Raw genomic sequence first — 23,188 nt, forward strand, 5'->3', positions numbered from 1 at the left:
GAGTATACAATAACATTTTCCCAAGGAAACCTTTTTGTCCTACATTAACGCATTTTTTTTTTCAAATACATAAACTGTAAGACCTACTTTATGGACAAAGTTGCCTACACCACAAGTCTGACAATGTTAGGTTGCCCACACTGACGTCAACTTGCCAGCATAAGTTTTGCATAAGTTTATAAAAATAACTTAAAATTTATCTGAAGTTTCATACATTAGACATATTATACTAAAAATGTATCTTAGTATTCACTTAATAACAGAATTTTACAAGTATATAATATAGTATGTGTAATGCTTATTTAATATTTACAAGTCTTTTCAACATTTTGACCTACCAGCAGCTTTACTTTTGGAGAGATGAAAAATGGTTAAATAGCCTGTCCTTCAGCTTTTCTCTTTATCTTGATTTTTCTCCTGTTTTTTTTTTTATTTTTATTTTTGGATGCAATATCTACTGTCTAACATTCCTTCAAAGAACTTTACTGTACCTTTAGGCTTTAGCAGTATCTTTTATTTATGTTCAAAATATATAAGGAGAGATATCTAAAGAATTATTTGCAGTTAATAACCAGAATTTCTCATTCTGAAAGTAGATTTTAAACTGATCTTACTTTTGTTTGAATGTTGGATTTCTTAATGTTAACTGACCTGATTATCTTCAGTTTCTATCAATCAAAATATAACTGTTTTTGTTGTTACTTGAAGCACATGTCAACCCCCTGCCATGTTAACCTTCCTTCACACTGACCTAGCTGGGATAATACATAATGTATCTATCATCAGCTGTATGTACTGTTGTATTAACCTGATGGTGTTACAACCATATGTGGTCAATTAGGTCTGGACGGTCCGACCACACAGTGAGTGGTCAATTAGGCCTTGACCACACATAGTAACACTAAAGCATTAATGGCCTGTTAATCTTTAGTATGCATATTACATATGGATTTTTTTTTTCAACATTTTACTAGCATTTTTGTTAAAACAGACCTCTAATTTTCTCAAAACATGAACATATTCTATTAAAAACTTGATTTTAAGTGTATATTCAATGCAAAACAAACAAAACACTTGCACTAATTGCTAAGTTTAAATACTTCTGCTACCGGAATTGTTTGTCTAGTGGCTCAAGATATACAAGCACAGTGTCACAGACATGGAATTAATATAAATCTGATTATAAGGATATAATATCAAACATAATCATAGCCTTGTACGCCCAATTCCTTAAACCTTTATAGCAGGTTTAAATAGTTTATCCGTTAAATCTTAAAAATCTTGATATTATGTATTCTTTCAGTGACTTATTTGTCCTTGTTTACAAACAGTAGCAAAATATTGGTCACAGGTTTTTTATAAACACTTGGCAAGCATGAATGAAAGAAACGTGTGTACACTGTATTATTTACCAGACAGGTCTCACCGAATTATTAAGAACCAGTTACAGTACTGGGTTCATAGAACTTGTGTGTACTATTAAACAATAATCTTGCGGGAGACTGTAACTTTTTTCATTATCAGTATTTCTGATATTTATTCAATAGCACACTCCCATATGTAAGGATCTGTGACGTCACTGATAAGGTCTGCTATCTAAAAATAGCACAGGACTCAATTTGCGGACAAACAGTCAGTGCATTCATAATACAATAGCATAAGTAAACCATAGATTTTGCATTAATTTCGTTATTTTTGTTCAGGTTTCTAGCCTGCACTTCGCAAACAAATGTAACTAGCCGAAAAACTCCTGATTTATATCCATGTTAGAAATAACATATCGCTTTTTCATCAATATATATATGGATGAATGGATGCTGTTATAATAATATTCTGTTCATTTTGTGACACATCCAGTTTTAAAAAAGAATATTTAGAAGAAAAAAGAATAACTCGGGGAAAATGTATTAAAACCCAATAGAAAGCGTTAATTAAAACAAAAATCTATTCACAGAACAGAAAAAATTCTACATTATTCTTCTTAGTTACCGTCATATATTAGCATTATAGTTTTGAAAAGAATTCTTCTGTAAGTTCTTATAAATTTAATAGATCCACCTGTAAATATAAAAGGAAATCTTATGATCGCATAATTTAGATTTATTGAGATTTCGAAATATGACGAACATGTATATTTTAAAGTAAACTGTCATATAGGCCTACATTGTTATTTTCGGCCAGATATTCATTTATTCATTGAAACAATTAACACCTCTGTGATATACATATGTTGTGTTTTATTACAAATGACCACTTAGTGTGACATGTAGGAACCTGACTTTTAGTAGTTATATTTAGATGTTATCTGATGAAACATGTTGCTAATCTAATGCAACACCATTACTTCTACCAAACCATGCAAATATATGTATTTTAATAAGGAAATATTTAACGGACACCGACCACAGCTGACATCGGGGATCATCATCAGGTTTGCGTCTTGTGTTGTGTGAATAAATTGTTCAAAATGAAATACATGTACTTATTGAAGTTATGATTTTAAATGTGCTGATACGTTCTTTGAACGTCATGAATCAAAATGATTTAGCATTAAAAGTTTTGACAAAAGTGCTCTTCGGTGTGTCGCATTCGAAAATATTGTAATTTGTTATTAAGACTGTAAACCGTTCTTCTGATGCAAGATTTTAATAGTATTATTGCAGAACATGGGGTAAAGTGCATGCAGCACACTTTTACACAATGCTCTTTATTTGCTTAGTCGACCCGTTTTGAATCCTCCTGTTAAAATGATATGTCTGTATATTTTGTATATTCCTTTCATTTCTAAACTATTTCTTTAATTGTTTCATCTCTTTTAGTTATTCTGTTAACACGTGCGACAATTTTATACAGGTGGCATGTTACTTTTTTTAATTCCCTTCGAAGTTTACAGAGATAGTTGATGATTCGTTATATATAGAAAACACTCCCTTGTCCGCAATTCGCGCATTGCATTATGGTATAACTGTTGTATGTTCTATTTATAGAACACGGGAGTGTGCTATTTTGTCCACATCTGGCACTGATTCAAGTACATCTGGTAATTATGTATTTGTGGGATGAATGTTAAGTATGCAAATAATAAACAAGCCTTCAAAAACAAAGTATAACCTTCACACTGCCATGTTACATTAATTACAGTTTACACATAAACATATGTAACCTGTAATAAATTCTGCAAATGGCTGCATTTATAGAATAGAAGAATAAAACGTTTTCCTTTTATTTATAAATATACAATTATTCCTTTCATTCAATCAAGTACATGTAGATGATTTCCAAAGTACATGTAAATTAATTATGTAAAGAAAATACACAAGAGCACTCTTAAATCTGTTTTTAACAAAAATAATTTTCTTTTCTTTCCCTTTTACTTGAGTAAATAAATCTTTACACAAACTCCAGAAACTTCTGTAAATACTTTAAAAGCAAGGTTACAGCATACTCCATGTTGCAGTTGTATGCATGTACATGTATGAGTCTGTATGTATAATTAAATACCAATGAACAATTGAAGTTAATAATTTCATAAAATATCTGCTCTGTTCTGTATCTTTCAAGTCTATATTATACACTTTTATAGTTACTGTATCAAGCATTATATAATTATATAGTTGCCTAAAAAAGCATCAGAATTTTAATTTGAACACTTGTCTAGACTATATACATGTAAATGTGAAATGTGCTCATTACATAACTGCGACACAATGTGAATATCATGTAAATTAAACTTGTTTAAATCTGTTATACAATATGTATTATATGTGACATCATATATATCTCAAGAGAGCCTGTACTCAAGACTTCTTACATGGATTTGTAAAATGACCTCTAGAGACTCTAAAAAATGGAACCTTTGGCATATATTTTCTCTTTTTAAAATTCAAGGACTTTCTTGGGCTAGGACTTTCCAGGCCTTGAAATTTAATTTGAACAAGAGCTGTCACTAATAGTGACAAATGCCCCCGCAGCACCTTGACCTTTGACCTGGTGACCCCAAAATCAGTAGGGGTGGTGTACTCATAAAGTACTATCAGCATGTAAAGTTTGAAGGTCCTGGGTGAAGTGGTTCGTGAGTAAAGTGCCTTCATGCAAAAAGTTAACATTGGCCCCTGTGACCTTGACCTTTGACCTGGTGACCCCAAAGTCAGTAGGGGTGCAGGGTTCGACACTTACGGTGTCCTGGGGGCCCGAGGATCCCAAATTTTGAGGAGGAACACCAACTTCTAAAAGCTGGGATTCCGGTTGGATACCTATTTTTTTGGTCAATGATATCCAAAAAGTAAAAGATAAATATCTGTTTGAAAAACCCTTTCCCACATCGATACGTTTATCACCGTATCTATCGATTACCAAATAGAAACGTATTGACCCGTGTCTATCGGTTACCCGATAGAAACGTATAAGATTAACGGCCATTTGAACAGAATCGTTTTATCCCGTGTCTCATAATCAATCGCTCTATTTTCGTTCTTTTCCTAAAGAAACAAATTCCGGATGTTTACTAACTCAAAATAATGGGATTTAGTCATCATTATTTACGTACAAGATCATGTGGTTACTATTTTAATATATCGGGTACTTTTCAAAGAAAGACACCGGGGTTTTTTCCTACATGTGCACGACGCTACGTCATGGAAAATTACTGAGAAAACTGCTTGCAACTGGCCGGTTCGCGGGACTTTCCTCGTTCTAAAAATAACAACCATTTAACATCTAAGTATTTTTAAATGTGTTAGGTCATGAAGGTCACGCGTGATACATGCAGATTTCCACTGAACAACAATTTGTGTTTACGATGGCTTGGAACTTATGGCCTTACACAAAGAAGTATAAAATATATTTATTTTTATAGCTCTTTGCCTTAGGTGGCAGGGGAGAGGTTTCGTAGTTTGGCCCCTGTCGATTTTCTGTATAAACAGGACAGGGTAGATATAAAGGCATATCTATCTTACTGGTTATTTATCATTATTAATTCTTTAATATATCTGGGGAATGAGGAATGGTTAATGATTCTACATGGCGGGTGTTTTAAAATACCTAGCTCCGTACTTCCGGTTGAGGCTAAAACATAAACATCAGAACAAAAAGTCGGCCAGACGCTCGGCTGTTATCCATCCACTTTTTTTCAAGTGAAAATTAGGGAAATAAAGTGGTGGTTGGGAGACACATTCCACACCACCTGGGTATGCATCTATGTTCGCACTATACATAAATGCTACGAAATTGGATTTAAAAATACAAAATGGATGAATGGCAGAGTTCAAAGTGAGGCCCGGTTAGGCTAATTTTGGTCTATAAAATTTGGGTGATTTGGCCAATTTTCACTACATCTGGCACGGAAAGCGACAGGTGCATAGGACCGGAGAGTTGTCTTTATGTAGTCTATAGTATCTGCAATAGTCCATAGTAGTTTCAAAGAGAAATAAGCAAAAACGAGATTTCTATGGATATTTCAACACTGGTACCCACACGTCAATGTGGAATTCGCAAATCTGCACTCCCCTGCCACCTTATATAACGGGAAGTGTTAATCAAAACAGAAGGACCGTGGCTTCCAAATATTTTATGACACCCCAAGAGTTAATTGCAGCGGAAGTCACCTGTGATGTACCGACGTTTGATCATCAAAATATTACTTAATATTATCTAAAAATATTTTAATTTTTAGCACAAGAATACTGTAGTCTGTTACGAGTCTCGATCTCAGCGATCTTTTTGCACTTTCAGAAATTTTACGATCCGTTATTTTTGTAGTGTTATTCAGTTTGATGGTTGTTTTTTTTTATATAAATACTTACCGATTCCGATTCGGAAGATAAGTCTATTAACTATTAATCAAACTTTCAAACATCAAAATGAAATTGTATATGAATTTCAATGTGAAAGTAATCCAAAACAGAATTTTATGCCTAAAAATATAATTCCCTTACTTTAACACTTTATATCTTCAAACCTCAAAGAGAAACTAAAATAAATAATGTATCATCGGAAATATAAATGCCAGGTAATATTAAGATTTTATATTTTAAAATATATGAAGAGATGTCAAGAATTTCAAGAATTTTTTTTTTGATATTATAATTTTTAGTGGTTGTCACAATAGACTTGACCATGATTATATCTATAAGATACAAGTGTCTCCAAAGTCTTGACATTGGCAAACATGTAAATTGATATCAGTTTGGATACATTCTTCTGTAGGAGTTAAGGTGTCAGCCACTCAATTCAGCCACTCAATACAGAGGTTGCGGGTTCGAATCCCACTGGGGTCATGACCTTAACTTCTCATAAGACACCTGTTGTGATTGTTTTTATATATCATATTATGAGGGATCCCAAAGCCTGAGGAGGACCCCCAGATTTAAAAAGTTGAGATTCCTTTGGGAACGTTGTTCAAATAAGTTAGTGTCTAACCCTTGGGTGGTGTACTCAATAAGTACTATCAGCATGTAAAGTGTGTAGGTCTTGGGTGCAGTGGTTCGCGAGTAAAGTGCCTTCATGCAAAAAGTTAACGTTGGCCCCTGTGACCGTGACCTGGTGACCCCAAAGTCAGTAGGGGTGGTGTACTCAATAAGTACTATCAGCATGTGAAGATTGAAGGACCTGGGTGCAGTGGTTCACAAGTAAAGTGCCTTCATGCAAAAAGTTAACGTTGGCCCCTGTGACCTTGACCTTTGACCTGGTGATCCCAAAGTCAGTAGGGGTGGTGAACTCAATAAGTAATATCAGCATGTGAAGTTTGAAGGTCCTGGGTGCAGTGGTTTGCAAGTAAAGTGCCTTCATGCAAAAAGTTAACGTTTGACACTGTGACCTTGACCTTTGACCTGGTGACCCCAAAGTCAATAGAGGTGGTGTACTCAATAAGTACTATCAGCAAGTGAAGTTTGAAGGTCCTGGGTGCAGTGGTTCGTGAGTAAAGTGCCTTCATGCAAAAAGTTAACGTTGTGACTAACGAACTAACGAACGAACGACAGTTGAAAACTAATATGCCTCCCTTCGGGGGGCATAAAAATCAAGCACTGTTCTCCAATTTCAGGTAGTTTAGGAACCCTGACTACATAATTAGTAGTGTAGTGATGTGTAATGAATCTGTTTTAATTTAAGTAGTAAACCTCAACAATGGGTAGATGCTCTTATTTCATGTTTAACCTTAGCCTGCTGTCGGCAAGTGAGTCTGCCTTTGAGACCTGTGCAGACAAAGCTCTGCCTGCACATCTGGTCTGCGCTGTTTGCTATTCACTCAAAAAAATTTCAGTGAAGACCCCTATGAATAATAAATGGTACTCCCCCAATTGAATGATGGACCAGTCCATTTTAGATATATAGCAGAGTGAAGGTTAATAACATTAACAATCATGGTAAAGAATACACAAGCTTTATGCTTGTGAATGGCATGCTTGTACTTACTGGTAATGAGTGCAGCAAGCAACCTCTGGGGTGTCTCGGGGATGTCACAGTCTGGATATATTGGCTTTAGAAGATAAACAGCAAACATAAGTCCCATAGCTGCAATACCCACTGGACAAATCAAGAGAAAGTCAATCCACAGACATACAAAAGATGCCATATCTCCAAATGCTCGACGAATATAAACATATTCCCCACCCGACTGCGGAATCATAGTTCCAAGTTCTGCATAACACACTGCGCCAAGAGCATTATATATTCCACAAACCACCCATAACACAAATGACATCCCGACAGATCTGACGTTTTGTAGAATACCTACAGGTGAAACAAAAATTCCCGAGCCTATGATAATACCGACGATAATGGCAACACCCTGAAACAGGCCTATTTGCTTCTTCATTTTAATGACTCCTCCACTTGCAGCCAAGTCCTCTGGCTTCACCTCGGTGATTTCAGCCTTCTCTGACCTCTTGCACAGACCCATTTTGAGTTAGATGTGTGTTACTTTTTACTAATCTGAAAAAGAAAAAAAAATCAAATATAAATATGTGCTAAATGATTACTAAAGTACAGGCATGATAGTCTAAACCACAGGGATCCTCTTTAAGAAACAAAACTAACTTTCGAATACTGTTAAGCAAGTCAAGTGCACAGACATAACAAACCTACCCAATAGTATACTATACTCAGATTATACACAATAAATATCAAGATACTATCTATCAAACTATGTCCTTGTCAAGCTGGAACAGCAATTTTCATTTATTTCTATGACTACCAAAATCTGCTTAAATAGGTTGGATGATAAAGACTGGGGTTATCAATCTAGGTGAAGTTAAGTGACCTGGTCTCTTTCTCATGGGAGTATCAATATGAGACACATTTCATTATGCACGATGTCATGGTTATTTTTTGTAGAAGGGGAAAGGACCCACACCTTCTTTAATGGAAAAAAAAAAACAACACATTTTTTTCAGAACTTGGGAAATTTTTTATGCACCAATTGTTTAACTGACAATAGATTTCCGCTGGAAATGGCTGTCATGTTTAGGCCTACATGTATATGAGTATCAACAGTTTATTATGAGTATCAACCTAGTATCATCATAGTGTTCACTGGGGATTGTTGTAGATTTTTTGGCAGGTACAATGTAACTTAAGGATCAAGTAACAAACAAATGCAGCTTGGTGACGACTGTAACAAAGTCTCACTTGCTGTTTCACGAGTGTCACTGGTAATGCTGAAATCCGTATGGACATTCTTACGATTGGCGGTTCTTCAATATGGACTGGCCCCTTAAGTGTATCTTTGTAAGATGTATAATTATGGTGATTTTAACAAAGACATTTTTCAAAAAGATTATCAGGGGATGTTCCGCATAACTTTTAAATTCTGTTTGCAATACCTGGTATGATCTTTGCATCTGAGTTTTTTGCAAAATGCTTCCAGTTTAATATGTGACTGGCAAAACTGACCAGGTGAGGGTACAAAACTTCACATGTTGATAATAAATATTGATGGAAAATAAACAAGAGCTGTCCATAAGACAGCGTGCTCCACTATTCCGCGACTTGACAGTAAAATGAATTTTTGTCTCAATAAGAGACCTCTACTTTAAAATGAAGATACACCAAGATACAAAAAGACCCTACTACTGACAGGGGTTAAAAGTCAATTATGGAAGGGGTACTGACATTCTTTATTTTAGGTTTCAAGTCTTTATCTTATATTGTACTAAAGTAATATCCAGAAAGCAAAGATTGCCAAAAAACTTTAAGTATGAAAGGGGCATAATTCTGTCAAAAATACAATTAGAGTTATGGGGACTGTAACGACACATGCAGATGACGGTTATGAAGAAATAGTTTTAATTTCATGTCATTATCTTTTAAAGTACCAAAGATATGTTTATAAATGAAGCTCTCAGGGCTTTTTTTAGGAGTTGGGGAAGACGCTGGGCACTGGTCAAATGGGGAAAAATCACGCGAAGGAGGCCAACTTGGGGAAAATTCACAATATTATATCCATCATTTGTATCAGGGGTTCCATTTGACCCGGAACCCCGGGTCCGGACCCGGGAGATTTTCAAAAGACGCTCAAAGGACCCTGCATGATAATTGCCTGTGCGTCACTCGGGACCCGGAGGCATATTCCTTTGATAATCCTTCCTCTTACCATTCATTTCATACAGTAAAACTATGTCCACGATAAACACGTGTATTCAAAATAAACACTCGCGGTGATGCCCTCCTGCCTTTGATCTTCTGCTAAATCCCGCCCTTGATCCTGTGGACATGCCTGGCCGATTTTTCTTTATCATCAAGTTACGTCACGGCGAGTGCACATAGGTAATGAGAATCAATGAAGTGTTAAGATTAATTAATAAAGCGTATTGATTCTGTACTGTCAAAAAGGCGCCAATTATTAAATTATCTGTATTAAAGCGACCAGCTGATTATACCGAGCATGTGAAAAGTGCCCTGCAAGATTTCTTCATGCAAACTTTAAATTAGACCGCTGTTTAGTGATCAAACCTTAATTTCAACAAGAAAATCCACAAATTTTAATGAATTTGGAAAGCAAAAGTAAGTTTAAAATGTCCGTTCACGGTTCTAATTACACCCGATGACATATGCAAATTTTCTAAAATTCACGGAAAAAACTGACTTTCAATGCAATTTTTGATGAAAAGTAGCATCATTTTTTGAGGAACTATCTCGGCTTTACCTTATTGGACCAAGTTAAGTGAACAAAAACAACATTCAGACGACATTCCGAAAGTGTACCAGTATCCGGATAGTACGTTTTGGATACATTTTTTCAGAGTGTTTTAGCACTTCTGTTAAAAAATAAAAATATTGAAGAAAAACCTCATCAAATTAACATGAATTTTGATAAACATTAATTTACAATATGAGATTATATGACCTGAAACAGACATTATGCTGTAACATGTTCTTGGTTTTATTAGCCATTTATTACTTATCGCATAGTGCGGCAATTTTCCTTTGATCTTTGCAGCATGTTATACATAGTAACACACATTATTACTACAAAACTGTGCTGATATCTTACAAAACTGTTGCGATATATATCAACACGGAAATCTCTATGGAGTTTCATAAGAAAAAAAGTGTTCCGATATATATCAGCACAGTAAAACTGTTCCGATATATATCGGAACACTTTTTCTCTATTGAGGTCCTATCAAGGGAGTATAATTTTTTCCTTTCAAAGAAAAGATGATTTTAGCTCCAATTTACAGTTCACAGAGAAAGAATTGTCACAAACACCTACATTTATAAAGTAAAAGAATAAATAAACTAGAATATTTCAAAAACTTGATAGTTATTGCCAAATTCAGAAATACATGAAATATATGAAATTCTGAGATTTCTCAAATGTTTCTTTTTCTTTGATTTTTTTTATTAACAAAACAACAAGTTTTACAATATGTCTGGCCAATGAAATGCAAAGATTTAAAACCAATGCAGAAATCTGTTGGGTACTTTTATCTGGGGAACACATTTTCTAAAACAGAAGTTTCAGTGTTTCAGTCAGCGAGGCGCAGAAAGGGAACCAAAATAGTAAAAATAATAATAAACAAATTTAAATGAAAATAATATATAAATTTTAATGATAAACTATGCGATAAAACAGTTATAATATGTAATGCTCGTGTGTTACGAGGATATATCAGAGCTAGGGGTACATCTCGTTATTTTTCTCTTCACATATCTGTCTCGGCCTACAGGCCTCGACGATATGTGCAGAGAAAAATACCCTCGATGTACCCCTAGCTCTGATATATCCTGGTAACACACTCTCACACATACTATAACTATTACGTAGTATGATACTATTACTATATCAGAAAATATAGTCAGTTGTATCGACATGTTGGGACAGGACCCTGTATTTTGGAAAAGGACCCTTCAAAATATGGACCCAAGGGTCCTGGGACTCTTGGATTTTCAGGTCTAGTGGAACCCCTGATTTGTATGTACATTAGTCATGAGATTTTTTACAGCAATTCAGATTTTAAGTTATCCTATTTCAGGGATCAAATTTAATTTCCCCCCACTAACAATGCAGTGCCATTTTTTCCACTAGCAACATTGTTGTTTCCACTTGGTTATTTGGTTTCATAATAAATGTTCAGCTCTGTTTCCAACGTTTTCACGGTTTGGACAGGCCAGGACTTTCTAGTTTCAGAACAAACCAAAGTACCCGATGATTCTTTGGACTTTTGGCTGGACGCGGAAGTTTTAAGTTTTTTCAGGTCACTGCCCATGATGTTGCTAGAATTTTAAGTATCCCTTGTCCTTTTTCGCCTAAAGAAACTTTTGATTTTCCTCTCCATTTTCGCATTTTCGAATCACCAACCAAAACAAAAGTCAATTTCGTCTAGACGCTTACTTAGATATCTGATAATTTCATTTATAATAGCAACAAGCGTCTAAAAGTGGTCATGTGTTTATAAGTAAAATAACTACCCCAAAGGAGCTTTCAAAGTGCAAAGGACAGTTTGAGCGAATTCGTCGATTATCAAACTTGATCGCGAAAATATTCCAGTGCCATGATTTCCAACTTGGATTTTTTTATTCTCACTCGAATTTCATGAGTTAGTGACTGCTTAATTCGATATCTGAAACATAAGAATTGGAAATAGATTGGGGAAAACTGATTTTTTTGGGGGGAAATTGATCTTTTGGGGAAAAATTTTCCAAGGGGAAGACGCCGACTATCGGTGTCACTTTCTTAGTAAAAAAAAAAACCCTGGCTCTTGAAAAAATTTAACATGGAAATAATTCCAAGTATAACAACTTGGTGACCTTGAGTATTATGGGCCCAGCCCATGCACATATTTTGTTTGTATGCTGCACAATGTTTATGTGAAGTTACAGTAAGATATAAGCATTAGTAACAAAGATCTGACAGAAAAACAAATGTTGCCGAAAAACTTTAACCTTGAGGTTAAAGGGGCATGGCGCTGTGCCACCCTGAAAAGGCCTGGAAAAAACACTAGAAGTGACTTTTCCCAAAAAATTGGACCTAGCCTGACCCCTGTAAGTGTAAAGAACAATTCACAATCTACAGTCTATTTCATTTAAAATGTTCACATTCCAGCATCTATTGTACAAAGGAATCACTGCTCAGATTAATCACTTCAACATTTTCTTCATCCATCTTTGGAAAACAAATAACATGATAAAAGCTGGAAAATGACCTGTCTAACAGAATGGAAATTGGAAATTTTACCCAGAAGTCAGATAAAGCAAATGGAATAGTTACAATGGACATCACCATTTTTCAAGTCAAATAACTGCAATACTGGGACTAGGAACAAGAGCTGTCACAGGAGACAGCGCTGAACTATTCTGATGCTGGATAGTGAAACTGGGCACATCTGAGGAAACTGGAGTTGTCACTGGAGTGTTTAATGTCTCCAATGGTGGATGAAGATATTGCACAATAGCTTGAGTCTGTGTCAAAAATATCAAGTAATAAGAGAGGTAAAGATAAAGTGTATCAAAACACTATATAAGTATAATTCTGAGCAAAAAGGGGGGCATAATTCATAAAATATTGGTGCAAGAGTTATGCACCTTGTGTCATATAATGTGGGACAATTACTTCAAGTTTCATTCAAATGCATTTCGTAATAACTGAGATATAGTGAATTGCATCAAAATTAACCTTAAATTCTAAGTGTGTGTGGGTGTTCGGGTTTAACGCCTTTTTCAACAACTTTTCAGTCATACAAACGACGGTGTCTACTTGTAGCAGTGAGCACAATGCCCAACTTTAGTGCTGCCTCACTGGAATATCACGCCGTAGACATGTGACACGATACCCCACCCAGTCACATTATACTGACACCGGGCTGACCAGTCCTAGCACTACCCTCTTAATACTGAGCGCCAAGCGAGCACGTAACTAGTACCATTCTTTATGTCTTTGGTATGACGCAGTCGGGGATCGAACCCACCACCTCCCGCACTCGAAACGGGCACTCTACCACTAGGCTACCGAGGCGGTTTTTAAATTCTAAGTAAAAGGGGGCATAATTCAAGAAAAAATGGTGCCAAAGTTATGCACCTTGTGTCATATGATGTGTGTAATGATGCTGAACAACTATTTTAAGTTTGAATCAAATCCATTCAGTAATAACAGGTAGAGTGAAAGTGCATCAAAACTTTAACCTGAAATTCTATGTAAAATGGGGGAATAATTCATGAAAAATTTGTGCCAAGAGTTATGCACCTTGTGTCATATGATGTTGGGGATGATGTTGAACAACTGTTTAAGTAGGAATCAAATCCATTCAGTAATAACAGAGATAGAGTGAAAGTGCATCAAAACTTTATCCTAAAATTCTAAGTAAAAAGGGGGAATAATTCATGAAAATTTGTGCCCGAGTTATGGCCTTATGTCAGATGAGTGGGTGATGATGGAATATATTTTAAGTTTGAATCAATCCTCAGTAATTACAGATATAAGAAAGAAAGTGTAAAAAAAAACTTTAACCAAGGCAGGGACGCGGAAAGACGCCGATGCCAAGTAGGATAGCTCTCCCTTATACTTCGTATAGTCAAGCTAAAAACCCTTCCACAACATTAACGAGTTGCTCAGACTGGAAACAGGATTAATCTTTAGTCTGCTGGCAGCAAGTGATTCTGCATTTGCGACCAGCTCAGACCAAGCTGATCATGGTATGCACTGTTTGCTATTCAGTCAGTAAATTTTCAATGAGGCGTAAAAAAAAAACTGTTTGTTTCCAGTGGCCCGACCTACCCTATTTTTTTGCCGCCGACCCTAAACTTTTTAGCGGTAAAACTGGGCCGCATATATTTGTGACCCCGCGCAATAAAAATCATGCCATACATGTTCAACTTTATCTGCACACAAAACATCAAATTACACAATATGATGACGAGGCCTCGACCGTAGCAGTGACAGTCGACCGACGCAAACCAAAATATCGGCAGGCACTATCAAAAGTCACGGTCTGCAAATAAAATAAACCCTTAAAGTGAAAATGGGGAATAAAAACGTACCATATCTGGCGAACTCACAAAACCAAAATTGAAACATTATACTGTTGTAAGCATTGGCGAGTTAGTCAGGATAGCACGAATGGATACTCCCGCCATCGGGCGAGTGGTTTTTACGTGGTAACTTTACCAAATTAAGAAATTACATCAGGCAAATTACCTGGATTGACTGGAATTTGCACCGCGAATCGTAAAAATATCAAATGTCATGCTGGTAATTTCCATTCCACAAGCAGTGCTGCCTTATGTAATATCAATTACATCGCGGTTACTTTTGACACAAAAAATGCGCATAGTGCATTCATTTTTAATATAATCGCTTTAAATTTTCAACACGCTTGAGAACTAATACAGCTTTGAATACCTTAACAATTTTAAGAAGATATCGAAGATGTAGGCAAATTCTTTGAAAACGGATCAAATTTTCATATGTTTGTATAAAATTTCAAACAGCGCGATCTTGATTATTTCTTTCTTTCTTAAAGTAAATAAACGTACTACTATGGTAATAAAATTCAGACTTTGACCAGAGAAGTACAAAAACACAATAAAAGATCTTAAATAATGAAAAGGCGGCATCAATTTAAATACATGGAGTAAACATTTTTCGCAAACAGATTTCTGTGAGAGTGCAGAATAGTGTGTGACTCGTGTACGTAAATAGAAATGTGTTTTAAAATATAAGCATATAATGTTGTTGCGGTTTATAATAATTTTAAATGATTCTTTGTACATGTATTTTTGACACAACCTTGTTAGAATTCTCTCGAACAATATGTAAATTTCTTGAGGCAAATAGGTCATAGAGGTAGGATATCCACTATCATCGTCAGTTTATTCGGATATTGCACATTTGCTTTTAAAAAATTAAAGAAAAAACTTTTTATTGATTTCTTCTCATTTAAGGAATCGAGAAAGTACGATCAATGGCACGAAAACATGACTAATGCCATGACAATCTCGGGCAACTATACCGCTTTGACCTCTGCTTCAGATGCCAAAATAACCGACACACTTCTTAGTTTTTTGTTAATTGATGATGAAAACAAGGCAATTACTTAGTTTATACCTAATAATTACTGATGTAATGTTGTTTTTTCACTTTCAACACGGAGCGAGTGGATGATGACTATTCTGTCCATATTTGGGACACTTTTATAATAATATTTTTCGGATAACAGATTGCTACATTCTTCCATTTTAATTATTTTAGAATAATCCGTTTCTTTGAGTCATATGAAGTATGACGTCTACAATCACAATTTATATGATAGAATGGAGGTCACTAAGTCTAGTAGGTCTACTAGATTAGTGTTGGCGGACCTGCTGACAAAAGTTAAGGTCGAGCTGCAGAGCCTGTAAAAGTTAGTTTTTAGATGGGATTTGTAGTAGTAAGACCTTAAACAACAACTTGTAGCTTTATTAATTCACAATTTAGGCATACCAGTCAAAACTCCATGTCTGGCATTTCCAGTTACCGTAATCCAGAATTTAGTTTGGGGTAGGGGTGATGAGAGAATCCACAGCAATTTTTAAAGTTTCATGTTTAATCAAATAAAACCCTGTTCTCCGCAAGTAATTGCCAACTTCTCCACATGAATTAGCGGCGAGAATGAATGATAAGGACACAACGATCTTATGACCACTCGATCGTAGATCGACTGCTCTACTACTGAGCTAATCGACGGGCTCAACCTGGAAATGAAAAAAACAACAACAAAAATAACAAAAACGCAACATGTAAATCAGCATTTATTTCGTAATATTAAAATACACAATCAAATGGATTTATATTGCTAAAACTCTCAAAGGCATTGTACATTCAGGTAAATCAAAGTTTCAAACATAACATAGATGCATGTTTATAAGGTTTATAATTTCCCTGTTTGAAACTCTGATGGTGCTAGGTTAAAAAAAAAAAAAAAAAAAAAAAAAATACCTACCCACCTACCCTATTTTTTTTTGGCCATGTCACTGGAAACAAGCAATTTTTTTTTAGGCCTGAACAACCCTGTGAAAAACAAGATGCCCACGGGCAACATGTCGGCCCCGCCCTTTGACCCCTAACTGTGACATTTACCTTTGCGATAGGAATCTGGGGTTTGCATATCTTACTCTGTCTCATTGAGTTAAACATATTCATACCAAAAATAAACAAGATTCCTCAATGCATGTCAAAGTTATGGGCCGGACAAGATCTGACATGACCTTTGACCTCCAATACTCTGTCACACTGAGGCCAGGGCCTCCGCTGTTGATCGCCAATGTCGCCATTTGCGATGATTTTAAGAATCTGGCGCTAAATTTTGCGAACTGACGAAAATGAGTGGTGCATAGTTTTTTTGGGTCGTTTATGTCTTTTTTCCATAATGATATGGTAGCAGTTGGTAGTTTCCAGCCACAGATTGAATTGGCCAGGGTCAAAATCTGTCATTAGAGATAAAACCATTGAAGTGAAAGGCTGTTTTGATGTTTGAAATATATTTGTTGATGTGAGTTTGTGATTAACAAGTTTAGAATGGTATGTTGCAGAAATTATTGGCAGATGCGAATGTAAGCTTGATGCATCATTTTCATATAACTGCTTGAAATGACTATATACCACTATCAGCATTGAGCGTCTTGTGAACTGTCAAATGTCATACAGGCCCACACAGTTGAAAATAGTGAAAAAAGTAATCGATTGACAGGTATTTTGCACTCTGCAAGTAATACTTGAAACTGAGTACAGAATGCAAGTGGCCATTTGGCTCTATCATTTCCCCTAACATTTTAATGGCCAGTAACTGTTGGGAGATATGACTAATTTGGCTGAAATGTCGTATTTCGCAGGGCTGAATATCTTCAGGTGGCTTGTGGATTTAAAAATCTAGCTTTGTATGAAGTATAACTATGTAGTTTATTTCTTCTTCAAGTAAATGTAAACCGGTATCTTTTATTTTCAGGTCTGCATTCGTAAGATATCGGAACCGTCTGACTTGGCCACATCGCTCGGAAGTCCGAAGTACTAGAAAAAACCGCTATCTGCTACCTATAAGCGGGTCAAGAAGTGGTTCTCGATACACGTGTTTACCAAAAGCGCTGGTTGTGAAAAAAATCGATAACCAGTCTAGGCGGTGTTTGTCAATTTGGATATTGATGTTGGTTGACACTTTGAGAAGATGATTGTGTAAGTATGTGTGAAATCATTAATCAGTTACAAAACATCTGCAACTCTAATTTGAAGTGCGCCGAGGATTTGCCTAAATTATCGACAATTAGGCGTACTTTATGAGTTTGGATTCTACAAAAAGGCCGACATGTATGTTGGACATGTAGATGTATGACGAATTTTTAATTAGTACGAAAGATACCATTTAGTTTGTTAATGTTTGCAAACATTTTAGATAATTATAATTCGTCAATAACTTAAAAGATTTTTATTGTGTTAAATGTGAATAAAAGACATATAGATTTACTACATGATAGTTAATTTCAACATTATATACAAGAGCTGTCAGAGGACAGCAACGCTCGACTATTTAACACCCTTGTCGCTTGAGTGAATAAGAAAGTCGAAAAAGGGGCATAATTTAGTAAAACAAGTAAAACAGGTTATGGACCTGCATAGTGCTTATCAGCTCATGACAGTGGACAAGGTAGAAGTTTCAATCCATCCCATTAGTGGGTACTGAGATACCAGCTTACATATAAGAATTTAACCCAAAAACTCCCAAGTTGAAAAAGGGGCATAATTTTGTAGAATGCAAAGTTGAGTTATTGACCCTTTGCACTGACTGTCATACAGACAGTGGACTAGTGTGAAGTTTTCAATTCTTTCCCATTAGTGGATACTGAGATACCAGCTTACATACAAAAACTTAACCAAAAATTTCTATGTTGAAAAAGGGGCATAATTTTGTAAAAAAGCAAACTAAAGTTATGGGACCTGCTTTGTGCATGTCAGATCATGACAGTGAACAAGTGTGTGAAGTTTCAATCCATTCCCATAAGTGAGTACTGAGATACCAGCTTACATACAAAACCTTAACAAAAAAATTCTAAGTCGAAAAAGGGGCATAATTTTGTAAAAAAGCAAAATAGAGTTATGGAACCTGTGCAATGTAAGTCAGTTTATCACAGTAAATAAGTGTGTGAAGTTTCAATCCATTCCCGCAAGTGGTTACTGAGATACCAGCTTACATACAAAACCTTAACCAAAAATTTCTAAGTCAAAAAAGGGGCATAATTTTGTAAAAAAGCAAAACAGAGTTATGGAACCTGTGCAATGTAAGTCAGTTTATCACAGTGAATAAGTGTGTGAAGTTTCAATCCATTCCCACAAGTGGTTGCTGAGATACCAGCTTACATACAAAAACTTAACCAAATCGGGACGCGGACGCGGACGCATGGGCGAGTCCAATAGCTCTACTATTCTATGAATAGTCGAGCTAAAAACAAGAAATGTTGAGTGCTAAATTGGTTGACTGATTTTTGTTGTGTAATATTTATGTAAATAAGACAGTATAGATTATACTATATGATAGTTTAAGTATATTTAACATTAAATATAGAAACTGAATTTTCCTTTGTTTTTACTTTTAAAATCATTTAATACACCTTAATATGATCATTCCTAATGTAATTTGAATCTATTTACAATAATTAATTTCCATATGCTCTGACACTAAGACAACCAAATGAGAGAAATAAAAGTGGCTCAGAACTTTGGCTCAAAAGTGGCTCCAACTTTTTCAAAGTGGCGAAAAGGTTGGCAACAAGTATGAAAAACCCACAGGAGGCCCTGCTGAGGTAAACATTCATGTTAAATATAAACAAGACTGCTTCATGCATGTCAAAGTTATGGTCCGGACAAACAATTCCGAATGCACATACACCAAAGGCCATTTGGATAGTGGACAGGAAGTGAAATAATGTGTCTACTGTATTTTCCTTTATAAACTCAATATACACTGTGATCGAGAGGGGGAACAGCCCAGGTGACGGGCTAGGGACATGGTCCCGCACTCATGAGCTGAAACTCAATAAGCATTGTTAAAAGCTAGGCTGAAGTACTTTTAAAATTAAAAAAATGTAGATTTGTAAACAGAACTGTTTTAAAGGGCTAACTGAACATTGATTATATCTTTGGAGTTCGACTGAACATTATATTATAGATTAAGTAACTGTGCATTGCTCTTCGTAGAAAATAAAAATGTTAGAACTGTCATAATGGTGTTGTGTTTTAACGAAAACTTCAGGTGCACCGACCAGGCCACTACGTTACAACGCATCCTGTCTCCACGTGACGTCTACTGACCAATAGAAATCCAAGAAACTTGTAGGAGGCATGATAAACAAACGTTCTTAATACGGCTGGAGGATCCTTCTGTGTGTTTTGCAGTAAAGAATAATGTAGGTATGAATAGGAGAATACATTTCATTGATCCTCACTAAAAAGTCAGTGATATTGCATTTCAATATCTATGTTTGGACGACTATGTTTTCGCTTCCGCAAGCGGGCTCGACAATAAATGATTCCTCCCAAATACAAAGAAAGACCAATTCATTTTAGAAATTTAGCAGGGTAAAAGTTAATTCAATAAACCCATGCAAGGGCAAAAAGTTGGTGAAACAAGAATTGTAATCAAACATACCAAAACTATACATGCTGAACATTTTGTATCCTTGTATTCAATTTCACTTACAGTTATATTATAATTGGTCCAAGAAAATTCACAAATTAGCTGTATAGCTAAATCAGGCTATAAATAGCTAGAAATAGACAATCAGGACTGGTAACCAGACCCCTAGACAAACAGTGTAGGATTATTTAACTGTCAAGAGGTCCAGTAATCAATATGAATGCGGTATTTGCGGAGAGGAACTTTAGATCATTGTCATTTATAAATCAAAAGCAGGCATGGCCAACTTTTTTAGTTTAGCTATATACTATTATTTAAATATTGCGATTTTTCCAAATTTTGGCCAAAATGACAGGAAAATTCCCGTCATTTTCAATGATTTTTTTCCCTTTTGGGAAAAGGTCCGGTACCAGATAAATTGGGAAAATTAGCTGGGTTTTTACTCAGATTGGGAATTTTGATAGATAATTAATCGGGAACGATAGGGAGGGTGCTGGAGAGGTTTCCCTTCCCGCGGCGCGTTGAAAATTTTTGTTATTTCCCATAAGCAAATGGTGATATTCTAGCTATATAGGGGGACTTTTGAATGAAAGTGGGTAGGTATACCTCTAAAGCAAGTTTTGTATTTTAAAATGTTGCTGGATGTTTGAAGCAACCTGTCTGAAATAGTTTTCCATTACAGCTTCTTTTTATTGTGGGCCTACTATGTAAATGCATGGCCCTGGGGCTGTGTTTTTGGTGCTCTGTGCTTCCGAGAAATTTACCCTTACCTACCATCTTCTGTATTGGTAACTGATACAGGATTACATTTCAAATCCATTCCTAACTTTTAAAGGCATTCAAAAAATATGGCAAACACCTTTACTAATTACTTACTAAGATCACAGACACGGGTCCAGTGTTTTTTTTTTTTTTGTTTAATATAAAAAACACACCTATTTTCACACAAATATGCTTTCTATATGTTAAAATGAAAAAAAAATGATGACAAAAATCCGATCACAGTGTTGTGTATGATATTGTGACCGGATTTTTGTCATCATTTTTTTTTCATTTGACTAACATATAAAAAGTATATTTGTGTGAAAAAAAAGGGATTTTCATATTAAACAAAAAATACACTGGACCCGTGCCTGAGACTAAAATACTGTCTAACGGTGGCGACAACGTTAAAAAATTCATCAAACCATTCATTATTTTGACAATTTATTTATTATTTATTAGATCCATGGAAATTAAAGGCATCAATCATTTAATCTGCCGTAATGACAACAAAACAAAAAGATTATTTTAACCTGATAATTGGTTGCTAATTGATTGCAAATTGCATCTTCTCGCGTGTCATTATGTTTATTATACATTGTTATATGTAAAGTGAACGCAGACTGGGTAGTACTATCCCGAAATAAGTTAATTTTATAAGGTAAAATTATCGGAACCAGTCAACTGTGTTTTTTTAACATAATTTCTCAGAGGTTACGATGTAGAATGTCTGGAACAAAATGGCAGTCCAAATTACAAAGATTTTTTCATTTTCGCCACTCGCGATTTTTCTTCGCCACTTTCATCGCAGATTCGCCAAATGGCTCAAGTGGCGAACGGCAGCGTGGGCCCTGTTACTGTAATAACATCATTCAGAATGCTTCTTCCTTTAATTCCATGTAAATAGCATCAAACAAACTGTTTAAATGGTTAAATCATGGTGAATGTCAATGTAACTAAGTTTTCCTTCTGCAATCATCAAAATGCAAACTTAATTTGGTCATATGGGGAATTTTTGGATGATAATTGGGAAAAAAGATTGCATTTTTTAATTGGGAAAGGTCCTTTTAGGGGTACTTTATAAAGAAGGGAAAAAATCGCTGATTTTGGCATCGGTCATATTCCCAAGTTTCAAGTTTATCCATATCAAGGCTTTTTACAAGCATGTGATAAGAATAAGTCAAGCAAAAATTGAAAAACAGTACTCAGTAGCAGGGGTAGACATGTGTGACAAATGAAACAAAACCAAACAGCACAAGACTAAATACGGAATGAATAAACCCACAAAATGCCCAGATTGAAAAAGTACCAGAAAATATCTGTTAAAATTTACAATTTTGTCGATTCTAATGAAAACAAGCTAAAATTTTCTTACAAAATAAAGCAAGTTTTACAAGTCTAGATTTACTACTATCATTCATGAACTGACTTAACTTTAAAGAATTTGGATGTCTTGTACTTGTAGATCTATCATAATTGGGAATGTTATTTTCTCAAATAAAAAAAAAACTGTACAGTATTAGGATGCGACTTTTCTGGACCTGCATAAATAGGTTTCATTCAAAAAAATTATTTTTTACAGCAGATACTTTGTTGATCATCAGACTGTATTACCCGGTATCACCATGATATATTTTTTTTAATTCTATTTTGACAACGCTTCAAATGGTGATGCAACATGAACTCATACTGTAGCTAACAACTTTTGCGGGTAAACTTGAATGGCACTTTTGGTAAAAGTTATTGTAATTTCAGACGTGAAGAAATAAAATCTGGAAATAATTCTTTTCGTTATTTAGAAAAAAAAATAACCAGAACTTACTGAAACAGATATTTCCCGCTCGGTTAACCTCTCACGTTGTCTACCTTCTTTTGGTGTTCGTGTCTTTTACACGCTGTGTTTATTGCATATGATATCAGCAATCTGATCACCTCGGCCTTCATGCTACGACGTATTTACTGGTTATAACACACTAAATAGTTGTTGTTATTTATTCTATATAAAATTGACCTATTTCCAATGGCCGCAGCACACATCAGGACCCATTTTAAATGTCTGTAAACTACATTTTCTTGAAGAATATTGTCAGTGCTAAATAAAAATCAAAAGAAAGGTGGGGGTCATGTTTGTTGCAAGAAAAATAATTTCAGTCAAACCAGGGTCTTTCAAAAATCTGGTCAAACACACTAACTGCAAAATCAGCTAAAAAATGAGACCCCAAATTATACTGGTGCTGTATTATCTATATTTCCATGAAAAATTTTGTCATGTTATTTCATGATCAAAATGCTATCTACATGTCAAGCATAGATCTGTCATGTGATTTTAC

At 35.3% G+C, this 23,188-nt stretch overlaps 1 protein-coding gene across 1 annotated transcript in view; it reads right to left on the reverse strand.

The window, feature by feature from the left end:
* Nucleotides 1-22,795, reverse strand: part of LOC123557456 (large neutral amino acids transporter small subunit 1-like) — a 48,932-nt gene extending 26,137 nt beyond the window's left edge. Inside the window, exons 1-2 of the mRNA XM_053543777.1 lie at nt 22,681-22,795; nt 7,411-7,929 (exon numbers count right to left, since the gene is read on the reverse strand). Coding sequence (XP_053399752.1) covers nt 7,411-7,897 — 487 coding nt within the window. The 5' untranslated portion in view covers nt 7,898-7,929; nt 22,681-22,795. The remainder of the gene's footprint in view (nt 1-7,410; nt 7,930-22,680) is intronic.
* Between the last annotated feature and the right edge of the window lie 393 nt (nt 22,796-23,188).

Source organism: Mercenaria mercenaria, chromosome 5, assembly GCF_021730395.1.
Source record: "Mercenaria mercenaria strain notata chromosome 5, MADL_Memer_1, whole genome shotgun sequence".
NCBI classification, from domain to species: domain Eukaryota; kingdom Metazoa; phylum Mollusca; class Bivalvia; order Venerida; family Veneridae; genus Mercenaria; species Mercenaria mercenaria.